The 16,270-nt window shown below is 50.8% G+C and overlaps 2 protein-coding genes across 4 annotated transcripts in view; one reads left to right on the top strand and one right to left on the bottom strand.

Annotated features, from left to right (window-relative positions):
* Positions 1–12,757: 12,757 nt before the first annotated feature.
* FBXO48 (F-box protein 48) lies at positions 12,758–14,662 on the top strand. Of its 2 annotated transcripts, none has more exons than XM_085856446.1 (4): positions 12,758–13,023; positions 13,298–13,449; positions 13,896–14,263; positions 14,431–14,662. In XM_085856446.1, the coding sequence occupies exons 1-4, from the start codon at positions 12,941–12,943 to the stop codon at positions 14,593–14,595; spliced, it is 768 nt and encodes a 255-aa protein (XP_085712572.1). In that variant the 5' UTR covers positions 12,758–12,940; the 3' UTR covers positions 14,596–14,662. The 2 variants fall into 2 exon arrangements, with proteins under 2 accessions (XP_085712572.1, XP_085712573.1); XM_085856447.1 differs by having other exon boundaries at positions 12,767–13,023; positions 13,923–14,263.
* A 757-nt stretch (positions 14,663–15,419) lies between these two features.
* COG2 (component of oligomeric golgi complex 2) overlaps positions 15,420–16,270 on the bottom strand; it is a 31,272-nt gene continuing 30,421 nt past the window's right edge. For both annotated transcript variants that reach the window (XM_085856441.1, XM_085856442.1), the window contains exons 16-18: positions 16,129–16,268; positions 15,849–16,029; positions 15,420–15,691 (exon numbers count right to left, since the gene is read on the bottom strand). In XM_085856441.1, coding sequence (XP_085712567.1) covers positions 15,569–15,691; positions 15,849–16,029; positions 16,129–16,268 — 444 coding nt within the window. In that variant the 3' untranslated portion in view covers positions 15,420–15,568. The remainder of the gene's footprint in view (positions 15,692–15,848; positions 16,030–16,128; positions 16,269–16,270) is intronic.

Below are 16,270 nucleotides of genomic sequence, written 5' to 3'. Positions count from 1 at the left end.
GCAAAACTGGATCATCACTCCTCGGGTGCAATCTTCAAAAGCATCATGATGCATAGAAGAAAACACAATGCTAAATAATAGTGGAGCAGGGACACAACCTTGCTTTGTGCCATTGGTAACAGGAAATAGCTCCGAAGTGCATCTGTTGCGGAAATGGGCCCTTAGTGGGTTATTAAATATAGGATTAGCCCAGATCCCCCCTTTAATGCATGTTTCGCCAGGTTGTTTGGTAATCGGACATTACATGTGTGTCGGGTGGTGTAGCAGGCTGTCCAGTGTTCGTACAGTGGTGGTGTACCGAGAGGCACCTTGCTTCTTTTTCCTTCCCCCCTTCTAACTGGACCCCACCCGGCGCTGTGACAGTCAGTCAAGACGTGCCGGCATCCCATTGGCGGAGGGCTGCTGCAATCTCGAGCGATGGACCAATCACGGGTCCCCGGGGGAGTGTCCAGAAAAAGCGAGCCCCAAGAAGGCAAGGGAGAAACTGCTTGCGTCGAGTCGGCGATCTGCTGTATGAGGAAACTGCATGAGGTCAGTCTGCGATCTGCTGTATGAGGAGAGAAACTGCATGAGGTCCGTCTGCGATCTGCTGTATGAGGAGAGAAACTGCATGAGATCAGTCTGCGATCTGCTTCGAGAGGAACTGGTTTGGTTGGTCGGGGATCTGCTTCGTGAGAAAGGCCCACCCCGAAAGGCAAGAGGAGCTGCATGAGGTCTACGATCGGCTTTCGTGAAAAAGGCCCGCCCCGAAAGGCAAGAGGAACTGCATGAGGGGAGTCGTCGATCGGCTTTGTGAAGAGTGGTTTGGCTGGCTATTCCTCCTCGGCCATGGATCCAGCCTGCAGGACCTCCACAGGTTCATCCTGAATCCAGTCACGGAGCCTCTGACTGTCCTGACTCCATGCGCGGCTCGACACATCTTTCCACCCCATCGATTCGCCTGCGGAGCCCAACACCCAGATTTTGCCTAATCTGGTGAACAGGCCAGGCCTAGATTCACATACTGGACCTTGTGAGAAACCAGCTGGAACCCACCATAGAACTGACTGTTTTGTGCCGTCGACCTTATGGGGGCTGAACGCGCCGAGGCTGGTGCGTGAGTGGGCTACAAAAGGAGGCCGTCGCCACCATCTTGCCATGTTGCATGCTCGAGCTTGGGCGCTCGAATCCGTTGACATCGGCTTGTCACGAGCCGCATTCGTGCCTTCGACACTTTTCCTCTCATCCATGAGGCATCACCAAGTACTCCGTGTCTTGTCTGCATGTGGCCAGGCCAAAGGTTTATTTCGTTAGGGTTCCCTTCGAAACCCATATCCGTAGCTCCCTAGTTAAGAGCGGGTTATAGATGAATTATAACGTTCATGAATGCTTTGCTTGTGTCGTATTTCCCCGATGTATCCCCAATAAATCTGGCTGATTCATACGAAAGTTGCCGCCTCAAATCTATTCGTGCCACGTTGAGAGACAATCGCTCGATTTGTATATAAAACCAAACGGGCTACGGAATGGCAGACTTCGCTCGGTCTCTGACAAACCCAGTCTCTAGCCGGGGTCTATATCCCCAACTGGTATGGCCCAGGTGTGCTTTGGTATCGCGATCCGAGGCGCGTGACCCGAGACCTGTGCCAAACTAGCCAGCGTTATCACCCCTGAGACGGCGGTGCTGTTAAGTGACGCCGAATCTTCAACATTTGGTGTCCGGAGTAGGGTGCGAATCCCTCCGCCGTCGAATCCTCAACACATCCACTGTCCCTCACATGAGCAACCATGCCATCATGGAAGGATCTGATGATGTTAACCAACTTAGCAGGATGGCTAACTTTGTACAGTAGCTTCCACAGGCCTTCTCCACTGACCAGATCAAATGCTTTTGTAAGGTTGACAAAGACCATGTATAAGTTGCAATATTGTTCTCTACTCTTTTCCTGGAGTTGACGAGTGGAGAACATCATATCGGTCGTGCCACGTCTAGCGCGAAAGCCACATTAGCTATCTAGGGTGATGTTGTTGGCAATTGTTGATGACATGCGATTAAGAATGATGTGCGCAAGTATTTTCCCAGCAATAGATCATAGGGTCATGTCACGGTAGTTGTCAACACACGACCTATCACCTTTGCACTTGTACAGGGGAACAATCGTGCCATCTTTGAAGACCTGGGGTACTGACTCCTCACTCCACATGGTAATGTTGAGTTGGATCAGTCGGGTGAGGAGGTTGGCACCACCAAACTTGAAAACCTCTGAAAGGATACAATCATCACCAGGGGCCTTTCCAGATGACATCTCATTGATAGTTCTGGTGACCTCTATTTTAGTCGGATGGCAGGCAAAGTCTTCTAATATTCGCCGCTGGGGGAGAGAATCATTGGCCACATCCAAGATGGGGGAGGGGAAATTAAGGACGCCATTAAAGTGTTCAGCGTAGGGCTCCGGGATCTTGTTTGGATCTGTGATTAGGTGCCAGCCGTCTGAGCTACGGAGTGTGGCGATAACGTGAGAAGATGGACCGAACACTGCCTTGAGACCAGCATAGAAGTGCTTTGGATTATTTGTATTGGCTGCCTCCTGGGTTTCTTCCACTCTTGCTGCCCACCATCTGCCTTTCATGGAACGTAGTCTTGATTGTGTGACTCTCCTAAGTTGCAGGTAAGAAGAGTGTTTACTTGCTGAGCCTCTGTAATCAATCCAGCGAAGATGAGCTGCATGCAAGGAGTTAAGTCGATCTGGGAGACATTCTCGTCAAACCAGTCTTTGTGACTACGCTTATGGAAACCAAGAATGTCAGCAGCTGCCCTGAAGGTGATGTCTTGTAAAATGACGCATCCCACATCAGCAACGGTAGTTGGTGGATCCAATTGTTCCAAGGTGGCATTGAGATGGTGCTGAAGCTGTGAGTGCACATCTCTGCATTTAAGCTGTTCAGTGTTTAGCTTTGTAGCAGGCTAAAGACGTTGACTTTTCACGGGAGACTTGATCTTGAGTGACATTTTACTCCTAACAAGCCTGTGGTCTAACCAACAGTCGGAGCCTCTCATGACGCATGCGTGTTTAACATCATGCCAATCGCATTGCCTGGCGATGACAAAGTCGATGAGGTGCCAATGTTTAGAACGAGGATGCATCCACGTAGCTTTATGTTTATCAGCTTTCGATTAATACAACAAAATTTAAATGTGCATTTCAATAAAATAGACACTGTCAAAGCTTTTCGACTTGCACTTCTCAGGATAAAACCGCAAGCAGATGAAGAAGCACCAAACCGACTACTCACTCCACATGGTAATGTAGAGTTGACATCCACAATGTGCTCATATGATAAAGCCAGTCTATTCTCGAATGTCCCACTGACAGAAGTGATTGAAATCTGCGCGTAACTTCCGTATCATCGTGACTTGACACCTCCACCGATCTCTGAGTCTGTCTTCATTGAATTAATGAATACGGCGACCCGTTCTGTCGAGTTCAGTTTAAATGATTCAACATGTACTCAGAGATTGATGGAGTAGTGATGGGATCCCCTCTCGGCTCTAGGCCTCATCTTGGCAAACATCTTTGAAGGTTACTGTGAAAAACGTGCCTTCGCAGATCCACATCCTGGAGTTCAACCCCCTTCCGTCTATTACCGGTATGTGGATGACATATTTGCTGTCTTTGAGTAAACCTCAGCATGTGAAGTCTTCTTGGTATACCTGAACTCTCTCCATCCATCCCTAGAGTTCACCTTAGAGATGGAACGCTCCGGCATACTTCCCTTCTTGGACGTCTTAGTTGAGAAATCAGCCAATGCTTATAAAACCGCAGTCTACCATCAGTCTACTTTTACCGGACGGTGTACAAGGTGGGACTCTTTCAGTTCCTCGAGATAAAATATTGGATTGATTGGTATATTGGTCAATAGAGCAAGAAAGATCTGCTCCACAGATAACTCCATGCTGAAATTGAGACCATCAAGACTATTCTTCTTGAAAATGGGTATCCTGAACATCAACAGATACGAGGTCCGTCTAAAAAGTAACGGGACTGAGCCTGCCGTGTGCTCCACTTACACAACTTGAATGAACCGGTTGCGTCAAGTCTTTCGCAACATTCCAGCAATATATATTATTGGTGATGGTTGACTGTACTCATTGTGTGATTTTTTACAGGTCGTGCTTTACATGTTATCGAGTCTGAGTTGTCGCGCTATGAGTCGTGAACAGAGAGCCAATCTGAAGTTTCTTTCCAAGCTTGGAAAAACACCTTCCGAATCCTTCGCAATGCTGCAGTAAATCTACGGGGAAGAAACAATGTCATGTACAGGTGCATTTGAATGGCACAAGAGGTTCAAAGAGGGACGGGAGGAGGTTGAAGACGATCCACGGTCTGGAAGACCTTCAACGAGCAGAACGGTGGACAACATCGAGCGTGTAAAGCAGATGGTGCGTGCAGATCGTCGACTCATGGTGCGGATGATTGCTGAGGAACTCTCCATCAACAAGGACACTGTCTGGAGCATCATCACTGAAAATCTCGAAATGCACAAGGTCTGTGCAAAGATGGTCCCCAAGCTGTTGTCTGAGGACCAGAAACAACAAAGAGTCACTGTGTGTCAAGACATTATCGAACGCCTCGAGGACGATCCAGACGTGCTCGGGAGAGTCATTACTCGTGATGAATCGTGGATATTCGAATACGATCCCGAGACCAAACGGCAGAGTCGTCAGTGGAAAGGTCCGGCATCACTAAGACCAAAGAAAGCAATGATGTCGAAGTCGAAGGTCAAGGTGATGCTCAGTGTTTTTCGACATCAAGGACATCGTCCACTTCAAGTTTCTACCACAGGGTCAAACAGTGAATCAATGCGTGTACAAGGAGATCTTGCGGTGCTTCATGAGATCAGTCCGGGACAAGAGGAGGGATCTGTGGGAGAACAACGCCTGGGTGCTCCACCATGACAACGCCCCTGTTCACAGTGCCCTGAGCATCTGACAGTTTCTGGCGGAGAGGAACGTGCCAACTCTGGAGCAACCCTCGTATTTGCCAGACTTGGCTCCTTGTCATTTTTTCCTCTTCCCCAAGCTCAAGGGGGTGATCAAGGGGACCCGATTTCCTGATGTGGAGGCCATCAAAAGGGCCATGAGGACGGAACTCCGGAGGATTCCAGAAGAAACCTTCCCTTTCGAGGGTGTGTGTCGAGCTTGGGGGAAATCAAGGACCCGGGGTTTCTTGGAGTGCCCAATGTGCCGGAGTATGTGCGGAGTGCATGTGACGTAGCAGGGATGAGTGCACACGAAAGAGTGGCACACGGATCGACCCGGACGGGAGTAGTGGTTAGTGTAGTGGACCGGAGTGGCGAGCCTCCTGAGTGGGACAGACTTGTATTGGAAACGGCGCCGGCTCCACGGGACTTTGCGTACGAGGTACGGGAGTGCGTGTGGTCCGTGCCTCGCAGACCGCCCAAGCACGAACGGTGGCGCGATGTGTTGATGGTTTCAGAGGGACGGCGTGTAAACGCTCTGTGACAGATAAATCACTGGAGGATGGACGGCAAAACAAAACGGGTTTGGCTGCAAATTGTTTCCCACGGGAACCAGGTGTGCAATATGCACGGTACCCACAGCATGAGCGATGGGCGCGGCGAGCACGGCTTGGTTCCCCATGGGAAAACCCCAATTCCAAGTGGCAAGAATTCAAACACAAATTGGATTGCAACCGACATATGACTGAGCATTTCCGCGGATGCAGAGGGCTCATTATCTCACACCGGTCCTTGGCATCACGCCAGTCCTTGACACGACAGGACCGGTCACGCCGGTCCTTGACACGACAGGGCCGGTCACGCCGGTCCTTGACACGACAGGGCCGGTCACGCCGGTCCTTGACACGACAGGGCCGGTCACGCCGGTCCTTGACACGACAGGGCCGGTCACGCCGGTCCTTGACACGACAGGGCCGGTCACGCCGGTCCTTGACACGACAGGGCCGGTCACGCCGGTCCTTGATGTAGTGTCGTGATAGAGATGCTTAGCAGGCAGACACGAGCGGGGGAACAGTCGAGCCGGGCTGTGTTGCACAAGCGGGAGCGCGGGCGTACTTTGCCCGCAGCTCTCCTTTATTACGTACTCAGTACACTCACAAGCCGTGGCGACTACGGCATCACTACGACGCCTCAGGTGGCGCGCACTCCTTATATTCCTGGCAGACACGATGCTCACGACGACCACTCCCCCCATCATCATGCCCTGCCCAGCAGGCCCGCAGGCTATACCACACTACTCCCTCCTAAAACTATGATTATTAAATGATCACCACCATAATAAGCATAAACAGCACGAAGTACTACGGTATAACAGTAAACAAGGTACAAAAAAGAAAACAGCGAAGTATAAAAGCACATCACATCATACAACGTGTGAAGCGAGCTACTGGAGAAGCACAGCAGCACTACACAGCGAAAACGCCCCCAGGCGGCTCATGCTTACATGGCCCTCAGCGAGGTCGTGGCGACCTCCCGAGCAAACCTCCCCCGGCACCATCAAACGCCTCCGGCCCACAAGGCGGCACATCTCCCCCAGGCAGACCTGAAGCAGATAAACATTCCGAGGCCGGAAGCCCGCTGTCTGGAAGCCGTGGCGCCAGCGCCAGACTTGATTGACCTTGGATGGGGGCGCTGAACAGCGCCGCTGGCTGGATGCAACCAATGCTCCACAACAACCCACGCACCACAATCAGTTGAGATTCTAACGCCCGTCGAAACGGCCTTGAGCGAACCCAGAGAGCTGCGCCCCCGGCGCCAGGCACGTCTGACCTCGCCGAAACCAGAGGTCGGGGTAACGCTGACCAGCGCACCAGCCCTGGCTCCGTGTCGATCTCCGAGACCCACACGGCAGTTAGACGGTAGCAACTCCATTCAAACCACACTTCAACCATAGGCTCGTCATAAATCAATAGGAATATCATTGGAACCATTGCAAACTCATTTTCCCGTACAGCGCGTTCTTTCGGCAAAATCCCTGCACATGACAAAGCAACTACCCGCGGCCCGGGGCAATGGAAGGCCAACCAAACCTTTTTATTCGCCACCACCGCTCCCAAAGCCACAACAATACATTGACCATACTGCAAAACCCATCGATTGATCTCCGCCAAACCCACTCTCACACAGGAACTGTTGGCATTTATTTCAACAACATTAAACCGCATCACTAGAGCAAGGAAAAACAAATATGCAATGAACAGCAATCCATAACCCCCATCACGAGTCCGTCTCTTGGTTGTCGACTCGATGTTGCGACTCGCGACTTCCTTTAACGCCACGGGCTCACCGCAACCCGTTGAAGCTGCCCGAACAACACAGGCGCACCTCACACAATGAACGCAGCCGACGCGCGAGAGCTCATCGCGAGAGCTGGCACGGCTCCCGCTGCTTCCGCACCGCACACCACCGTTGCAGGCAGCAACGAACGGCCGCTCCCGTTGCATCGATGCGGCTCCCGCCGCCAGAACCTCGCCCTCCGGTCTCGACGAAAGCATCGAAGAGAGCACCGGCACACCTGGAGGTACGAACTGGAGATCCAGCCCGAGGTGCGCCAGCCAGTCCCGACCCAAAAGGACGGGCCCCTCCCCTCGCACCACAAACACCGTGAGTATGGCGCTTCGCCCCCGGTAGAGCACCGAGACGTCGGGCTCCGCAAGCGGCGCAATCGCCTCGCCAGTGTACGTGCGCGATGCGAGGGCAGCACGAGTGGACTCCATCCGACACCCGATCAGTGCCCCGATCACTTCGACATTCACTGGCATCGGTCCTGTCACCGTAGGACCAACTGAAACCAGGCTCAACATAGGCAGCATCAGTGGCCCGGTCACCTCAACCTCCCCTGCCACTGATCTTGTCATCTCCGGATCAATTGGAAGCAGGTCTAACACCGGCAGCATCTCCCGCCCCGGGTCGCTGGAATCTCCGTGCCCAGGCTGCCAAACTCGACCCGGGCCGTTACCGTGCACGCCATGCACCGAACACCATGCCGGCAGTAGGTCTTTTTTTTTTTTTTTTTTTTTTTTGTATACATTGGTCGAGGCTCGTATGAGAGCTAACACACAACTCACAGCAAGGAGGCATGAGACAAGAGGGGCGGGAGTGGAAGGGACAAAACAGTGGGGAACAGACACATTAGGTGAACTGTGGAAGGGAGAGGGATGGGGATGGGACGGGGAACATGGCGAAGAGAAGATGGACATTTCAGGGACTTTCAGGAAGGAAAGCAGGAGAAATGAAGGAAGTGGGCTTGGGTGGATTATCGGGGGTAGAAAAGATCGAGGATTTGGATGGGGGAAGATAAGAGGTGGTGGTGAACAGCTGTTTTGAAAGCCTGGAGGGAAGAATGGGAAAGAATAGAGTGAGGAAGTTTATTCCAAAGGCGGGAAAAAAGAGGAATGAAAGAGTGAAGATGAGTAGTGATTCGTGATTTTGGTGGTTTTACCAGAAGGGGGTTGTTGGCGGACCTTGAGCGCCCTGTGGAAATGTGGTGGGGACAAATCGCAGAGAGAGCAGGGGGGGCAAGGCTGGAGAGGAGTCGGTAGAAGACAGAAAGACCACCGACCAACCTGCGGTGATTGAGTGAGAGGCCCAAAGACTCAGCTTCATTGCGGGAGATGCCGATGATCTTAAATGCCCTGGTTTCGACAGCGTGAAGCCGAGAAAGGTGGGAGGCAGGAGCACCAGCCCAGAGGGGAGAGCAGTACTCCATCAGGCTACGGACAAAAGCTTTGTAAGTGGTCAGGAGCTCAAGAGGGCCGAGGAAGGACTTAGCATGACGGAGGATTCCCAGTCGGCGACTGGCTTTTGAGGCGAGGTTGGAAATGTGACTTTCCCAGGAAAGGTCATGGCAGATAGTGAGACCTAGAAGCTTGAAAGAAAAGACTTCTTCCAGAGGATTGTTGAGAAAGTGGATGGGGGGGTTTGTAAACGGTCCTTTCGAAGAGACATAGTGAGAGTGTGAGATTTGTCTGGATTGAAAGACATGTTCCACGTGTTGGACCAGTTTGTGATTTTATCCAGATCTGCAGTGAGCGAAGAAGCTGCTGCTTGCCGGTCTGAGGGATGACAGATGGCACGGCAGAGGGTGGAGTCGTCGGCAAAGAGAAATAGAGGATTTTCCAGAGAGTCCGAGAGATCATTGATGAAAACCAGAAAAAGAACAGGGCCCAGAACGCTACCTTGAGGAACTCCAGCCTGCACAGGAAGAGGGGATGAAAGAACTCCATTTAGGGCCACACGTTGACTGCGACAGGAGAGGAAGTCTGCGAGCCATGAGTGGAGATGGCCTTGAATACCATGGGAAGAGAGTTTGGTGAGCAGGGCAGGGTGCCAGACTGTGTCAAAAGCACGTGATATGTCCAGGGATACGGCTCGGATTTCCTGTCTGGCATTGAGGACCTCCATCCATTGATGGGAGAGCAGAAGCAGCATATCCAGGGTAGAGTGACCTGGTCTGAAACCAAATTGATGATTGGAAATCAAGCCATTGGAGAAGAGGAAGGATTTCATATCTGAGGCGATGATGGATTCCATCACCTTGCTGATGATTGGGAGAAGGCTGATTGGTCTGTAGTTACAGGGATCTGTTTTTGCACCTTTTTATGCAGGGCAGTGATGTTAGCAGATTTCCAAGCAGATGGCAGATGACCTTGGGCAAATGAGAGGGTGAATAGAACAGAGAGAGGGTGAGCAAGAGCAGAAGAGCAGGCTTTGAGGACACGTGGGCTGATGCCGTCTGGACCGGTTGCAGAATCTGACTCGAGGTTTGAAAGCAAGCTCTCCACCTTGTTAGGAGAAAAGGACACAGAGTCCAGGGACAGTTGGGTGCGACTGGGTAAAGTGGGTAGAGATAGTGATGGGTTTAGGACACAAGATTTAGCTGCAAACACCGAGTTTAGACATTCAGCTTTATCACGTGTGGAATCAGCAGTGCGGCCATTTGAGGTAAGGGAGGGGATGGAGGGGGAACATACACCAGAAACAGATTTGATTAAACGCCACCAGGATTTTGAGGAGGGAGAGAGGTTTGAGAGTTCAGACTTGAGATGAGAAAGATGCTGTTTTCTGGCTCTCCTGAGGGTAGATACACACTTGTTCCGAGCTTTGTGGAAAGAACTGAGATTGCCCTCAGTTGGGTTTGCTTTCCAAGAGGCAAAGGCAAGTTGTTTCAGGACAACTTCCTCGCCACAAGCTTCAGTAAACCAAGGGCGGGAGGAAGGGTAAGACAACTGAACATGAGAGGGGATAAATCTGTGCATGAGGGAGAGCAAGTTTCTTTGAAAGAATTCCCAGGATGAGTTGATGTTTGAGAAAGTAGTGATAGGAGACCAGTCTGTAAGTTTGATGGCTGCTCGGAGACCCTGCCAGTCGGCTTGAGTGAAATGCCAGACTCGACGGCGGTGAGGTGGTTCTCTGATAACAGCCAGAGAGATGTCCACTTTGACAAGGATGTGGTCAGAAGAACCAATTGGAGCGAAGGAAGAGCAGCAGATAGCGTCTTGACCCGGGACGGAAGGACCGCTTCGCACACCGCCATCTATGACTGTAATGATGGGCGATGACTCTCGGCACACACACCGTAGACGTCCTCGAGTGCTCAGACCGCCGTCCGAGTGATTGCATTGCAACGCTCGCCCACGACCCGCGCCGCAGACCGTGCGCGCCTGGCACATCGCGCTGACCTCCGGACCATCTGCTGCGCACCGACCATCGAGACCCCGGACATTCTTCAGAGCTCGCGCGACGTCCAACGCCGCGTTAGGGCCGAACCGCGTGTCCTCGTTCTTTAGCCATGGCTTTGCAGAAATCATTGCCCAGTTTTGTCGTGCCTCAATAAAACGAACACTGAGCGCGGCCGTTGCCCACTCGACGTGGCCGAAGTCGACTCCGACGAAGGCGGGCACGCGTCCGCGTGCCGTGCCCCGACTTCCTGTCATGCCTGAGCCGGCCGCGCCGGCGAGCCTCCTGGCTCCGGAGCCTGTGCGCGTGGCGAGCGAACCTGCGACACGCTCTTCGCGATGCGTACTCCTCCGGAACCTCGAACCGCGCGAGGTGCGCTGAGTTACTCGCTGCCACTCCGAACCCAGCCACCACCCTGCACACGCCGATCCGAAGATCCTCGTCAGCCAACTGTAGTGTCGTGATAGAGATGCTTAGCAGGCAGACACGAGCGGGGGAACAGTCGAGCCGGGCTGTGTTGCACAAGCGGGAGCGCGGGCGCGGGCGTACTTTGCCCGCAGCTCTCCTTTATTACGTACTCAGTACACTCACAAGCCGTGACGACTACGGCATCACTACGACGCCTCAGGCGGCGCGCACTCCTTATATTCCTGGCAGACACGATGCTCACGACGACCACTCCCCCCATCATCATGCCCTGCCCAGCAGGCCCGCAGGCTATACCACACTTGACACGACAGGGCCCGTCACGCCGGTCACTAAATCGTGTTGTGTTGATGTAACAGGTATAATGGTCCAAACGTCCTTCTCCCGTTTGAAAATTTCTTTGTATCCCATTATAAAGTTCATATTTCCGTGTTCACTGCAATTTTGTAACAAAAGCTTCAAAATTTTTACCAAACATCTGTTTCCTCCATTGGACGCACTCCCGTCATCCAGTGACATTTCAGCAAGGCGTGGCGAATGGACCAAAATGTTCCTCGAACATTTTAAACTCTACAAAATCTCCTGAGGGTGTTTTTTTAAGCGGTGTATAGCCGCTTCACTGTGTGGTATGTACTTCCTTTTCTCCGTCAGTTATAATGAAGAAGAAGAACCGTTCTGACGAACAGCTGTGTTTCATTCGTTTCTAGTTGTTTGTCGTTATTTTATGTCATTGTTGTTTACTTTGCATCAGGACAGAAAAGTCATCTCTCGTGTTTGGAAAAATAACCGTCACTCTGACACGAGGCTTCCTTTGAAGCGGTGTATAGCCGCTTCACTGTTCCGCTTCCTTCAGACACGGCTTCGATTTTTTTATTTTTTTAAGAAAAACATAATTTTGTGGTTTTACAAAGATAGAACAAGGTACTCACACGGTAAGGAATGGATATGCTCTTTAACATTTTGTTCTGTCCTGTTATCTTATGTTAACCTTCCCCCCCCCCTTCGAGTTCTTGAATAGTTTTAAAAATTCAACACTGAATAACAAGGCCCAAAATGGTGTTTGGTTTTAAAAAAAAAACAACTTAATCGCCGATTAAAGTGATTATTAAATATTATTATTATCTAAAGGATCTGATTATATTAATAACATTTAATATATTAATAACGGATTTGAGGGGACAGTCGTCATGGTGACCGCAGGGTGTGTTTCGCTCTTTCAACTTCCGGCTTCCCGAGCCGTGAAAAGGGTTGATCATGACGTCATTTCCGCCAGCTGCCAATCATTTATGATCGTTCGTCAGACACGCCCCTATTCTGAGCCCCCGCCCCGTATTGTTATAATACACCGCCTATGAAATCACTGTAGCCGTACACCTCGAAATCTGCACTCCGTCTCTTTTTCACAACAGGTAAAGAAGAGATCACGAAACATGGACGAACGGACACCTTTGTAAAAGCAGGCTCGATGATTCACAAACTTCCGCTCCATCTCAACCAATCACGAGCCTCTATGGATGTGACGTCACCAACCGATTATTTTCGTATTTCACGTGGATTGATGATGTCGCCTCCAAGGATTCGGGTTCGTGTTTGGCAAGTCACGTACACCTTTATAAAGGGTCAAACGTAAAAAAAATAAAATAAAAAAACACCTTCAATCAAAGGGGGCGCAAGCTTTGGTGGGAGTGGTCTTTCCCCGATAACAACGGCTTGCCCAGTTCAAACATAAGTGGGGAACCCTCGTCCGTCCCCTGTCCGGGGATTCCCCTGGTCGGGTCCTCCTCCGATTGACCGGCGGCTCGTCCAGTTCAGGTAAATGACCAGACGTCGAGGTGCTCACCGGGTGTGTTCGTACTTACTCTCATTAGTGCACGTCTCCATAGCAGACTTCACCACCAGGTGAGTGGTTAAAGGGATGGGGGGGGGACCACCACCAAGTGAGTGGTTAAAGGGATGGGGGGGGGACCACCACCAGGTGAGTGGTTAAAGGGATGGGGGGGGGACCACCACCAGGTGAGTGGTTAAAGGGATGGGGGGGGGGACCACCACCCAGCTTGTTCCATCATGTTGTTTGCATTGACATGGTGTCCACAGGTGGCACATTTACCTTTGGAGCTGTCTCGTCTATTCGAATCCAGACCCCATTATGAACTGTCGGATTGGTGCTTCGCAGGTGGAGGTGGTTCATCACAAGACGTCTGGGGGCCGTGTCCCGTGTGGACAGGACAGACATTGAGTTGGCAAAGGATGCACTCCCACCTCCGAGCCGTCTAGCCTGGGTCGAAGGCCAACACGGCTATAAACTGTCATCCTGGTGTTGCACAGGTATGGTGATTGATCAATGTGTGTCGTGTCCCTCGAATGGACGCTGTAAGACGTTAAAGATCCCATGGTGTCCTTCACGAACAGAGGCGAGCTCTCACCGGTAACCTGAACAAATTCCTGCCCGAACGGAACCAAATACAAAAGAGTCAATTCCCCATGGGGGGGGTGGGGGTGTTACACCCCTAAGCTGGGCATGTGGAGTAGTAGTTGTAATAAGTGTCTATCGGGAAGAGAAGGCAAGTTATCGCCGACACCTGAAATTACTGTCCCAATCACCTTCAGTTGAACACCAGGCCGTGTTGTCTGGTTGGTGAAAGACTGTTTTGTACCAACAATAACATTTCCTCGCTGACCTTACCGGAAGGTGATAATGAAAGTTGTAGTAGTAGTAATAGTAGTAATGACCATTGTTTTTATGAATCAAAATGTGTGTGTGTGTGTGTAAGAGAATTGTCCTGATACAATTCCATCAGCTGGAGAGGTGGATATGAATCGCTCAGGTCCCTTCACCGAGAGGAACATTTTCGGCTCTCTTCTCGCTGCGAGTCAGCGTCGCAACGCAAACTACTGGAAAGTGTGGACCGGAGGAGATGGAGAACGGTTCGATTTCACAACAATACTTCCTCAGGAGATCAGTCTCATGGTCTTTGGCATGCTCGACGCCGAATCTCTGTTCCACGCGACGCGTGTGTGCTGTGCCTGGCGGGACCTCTTGGAGGACGCCGTGAGCCTTTGGAAACACCATTACCTCACCATCTCCCATTACTGCCCGATGGAGGTGGAGAGAAACCTGCTCGAAGGGTTCTCTCTCAAGGTGCGATTACTTTACGGAAACCATCAGTCTCACACCGGACACGACCATTTCCATCGCGTGTAAATGTGTTTGGAATCATTTCAAACATGGTTAGAAGCTTGGTTTTTGGGGTAGTCATGCCAAAGACTTAAATGTTTACCCTTTGTACCCTCCCCCGTCCCTCACAGGCCATCGTGATGAATAACTACGTTTTGAGTAGACAGAAACGGGCCTGGTCACAAGGTGTGTTCAGCTACATACGCTCCATCTCCAAGCTCCCATCTTGGAGAATGTGTCCGATGGATGTGGAAACTTGGGGCGGTATCCTACAGGGTGAACTGAACAGATCATAACAGTGAAGGTCCGCTGCAAGGACCGGATAATTATCGAACAAAAAAAAAAACAAAGAAGGTATCACTACATCGAGTGGACACACACATCTGTATCCCACCGATTGCTCGTTTGGGACGAGCCATCATCCATTCTCTGGAACCGTGGTGTGAACCAAATTCCCAATCGGAAGGGTGTGGGATGACGTGTCCTTCGATGTGCAAATGGCGAGATCAAACGTCAGTTTCATCATCACCTTCGATTGAAATTACTTCTCGGTATCTGCTGCAGCAATCCCTCCCCATTGGGAAGATGCTCAACCCTGGCACACGATGCTTGCACACCCAGAGGTTAAACATCGGCACCGAGCCTTGTCCATCGAACGGCGATCCCAAATTGGCGGTGCCTTCAGTTCTGAACGCCAGGTAACGATCTACCAAAAAAAAAAGACCAAAGGTATGAAGATCATTTCCCCAGAACGTTTTAGTGCACTTCTAAGGATCCAAAGCGTCGGACTTTGTTCATCGGGTTCAGGGACTTCGTTCACGTCTCCCGGCATGTCAAACGATCGGTTTCCATCATCGGATGTTCACTGTAAAAATGTTAAATCGCTCGTATCACGCGAATGCTCCGACATGTTGGTCTCCGTTTCACGTGATGTTGGTAATCGTACACGATGTAAAGAGGAGACGATGAAAACACGGGACATCATTTCATAAACGTTTGATTATTTGCACAATGTACACTATTTACAGCACATGTACATCGGTAAAAAGTTATCTTCAAAGAGCAAAATGTTTTTTGTTTTTTCCGCACATTCTTTGCTGTATTATTATTAATATATATATATATATATATATATATATATATATATATATATATATATATATATATATATATATATATATATATATATATCCTGTTTGTCGAGTATCCTCGTCCCATCACCTGTAATCTAAGGGCACCGTCGCCTCTTGAACGAAAGAGGCCGAGGCTTCATGGAGCGGCACTCGCAGGGCTCAACGCGTCATCAGACAACAGCACGAGAGAAGCTCGCACCATCTCCATGAGCGGCTGTAATGGAGGAACCTCGGCAAACGAAACTCCCAAACGCTCCACCTGAAAGGTAGCCGGCGCACGACGACGTCATCATTTTGCACTTCATATGTTACCCCCACTATCCCCATTGAACCGAGAAGGTGTGTGAACCGGTACAAGTACGAAACAGCTTTTACCGTATGATGGCGGAACATGTCGCGATATATTTCAAGGTCACCTGGCTGGAGAAAGCCTGGACGTCCAGGTGAAGCTGGAGCCGGATCTTATCGTCGTCGCTCGTACCAGCCCCACGTGCGGAGGCAACGGATGGGTTTGTCCTCCGGGCCTGCATCAGTCTTTTGAGACTTTCTTCCATCTTTCGAACGGACGTCAGTACTTCTGATACCGTTTCATGGTATCTGTGAGGGCAGGGCAACAAGTTGTGACAATTTAAATACATCAAAAATATGCTTCTAAACTTTTCTATTCTTCGTCTCCATTGTGGTGAATGGGTGTACCTCTCTGTGCACACACACAAAATGGCAACGAGACAGTCGTGGAGCCGGCTGGGCTGCAAAAACGATGCATGATCACTCAGGAGTCTCTGCAGTGGCCTCATGGCACTCTCAATGTACGGAGAAGGCTTGCTGGGCGCTTCCT

The sequence above is a fragment of the Eptatretus burgeri genome, chromosome 15 (assembly GCF_056783735.1).
Source record: "Eptatretus burgeri isolate ZD-2024b chromosome 15, Ebu_testis_v1, whole genome shotgun sequence".
Classification (NCBI taxonomy): Eukaryota; Metazoa; Chordata; class Myxini; order Myxiniformes; family Myxinidae; genus Eptatretus; species Eptatretus burgeri.
Note: the sequence above shows the minus strand (reverse complement) of the source record. Positions and strands in the feature narration are given on the sequence as shown.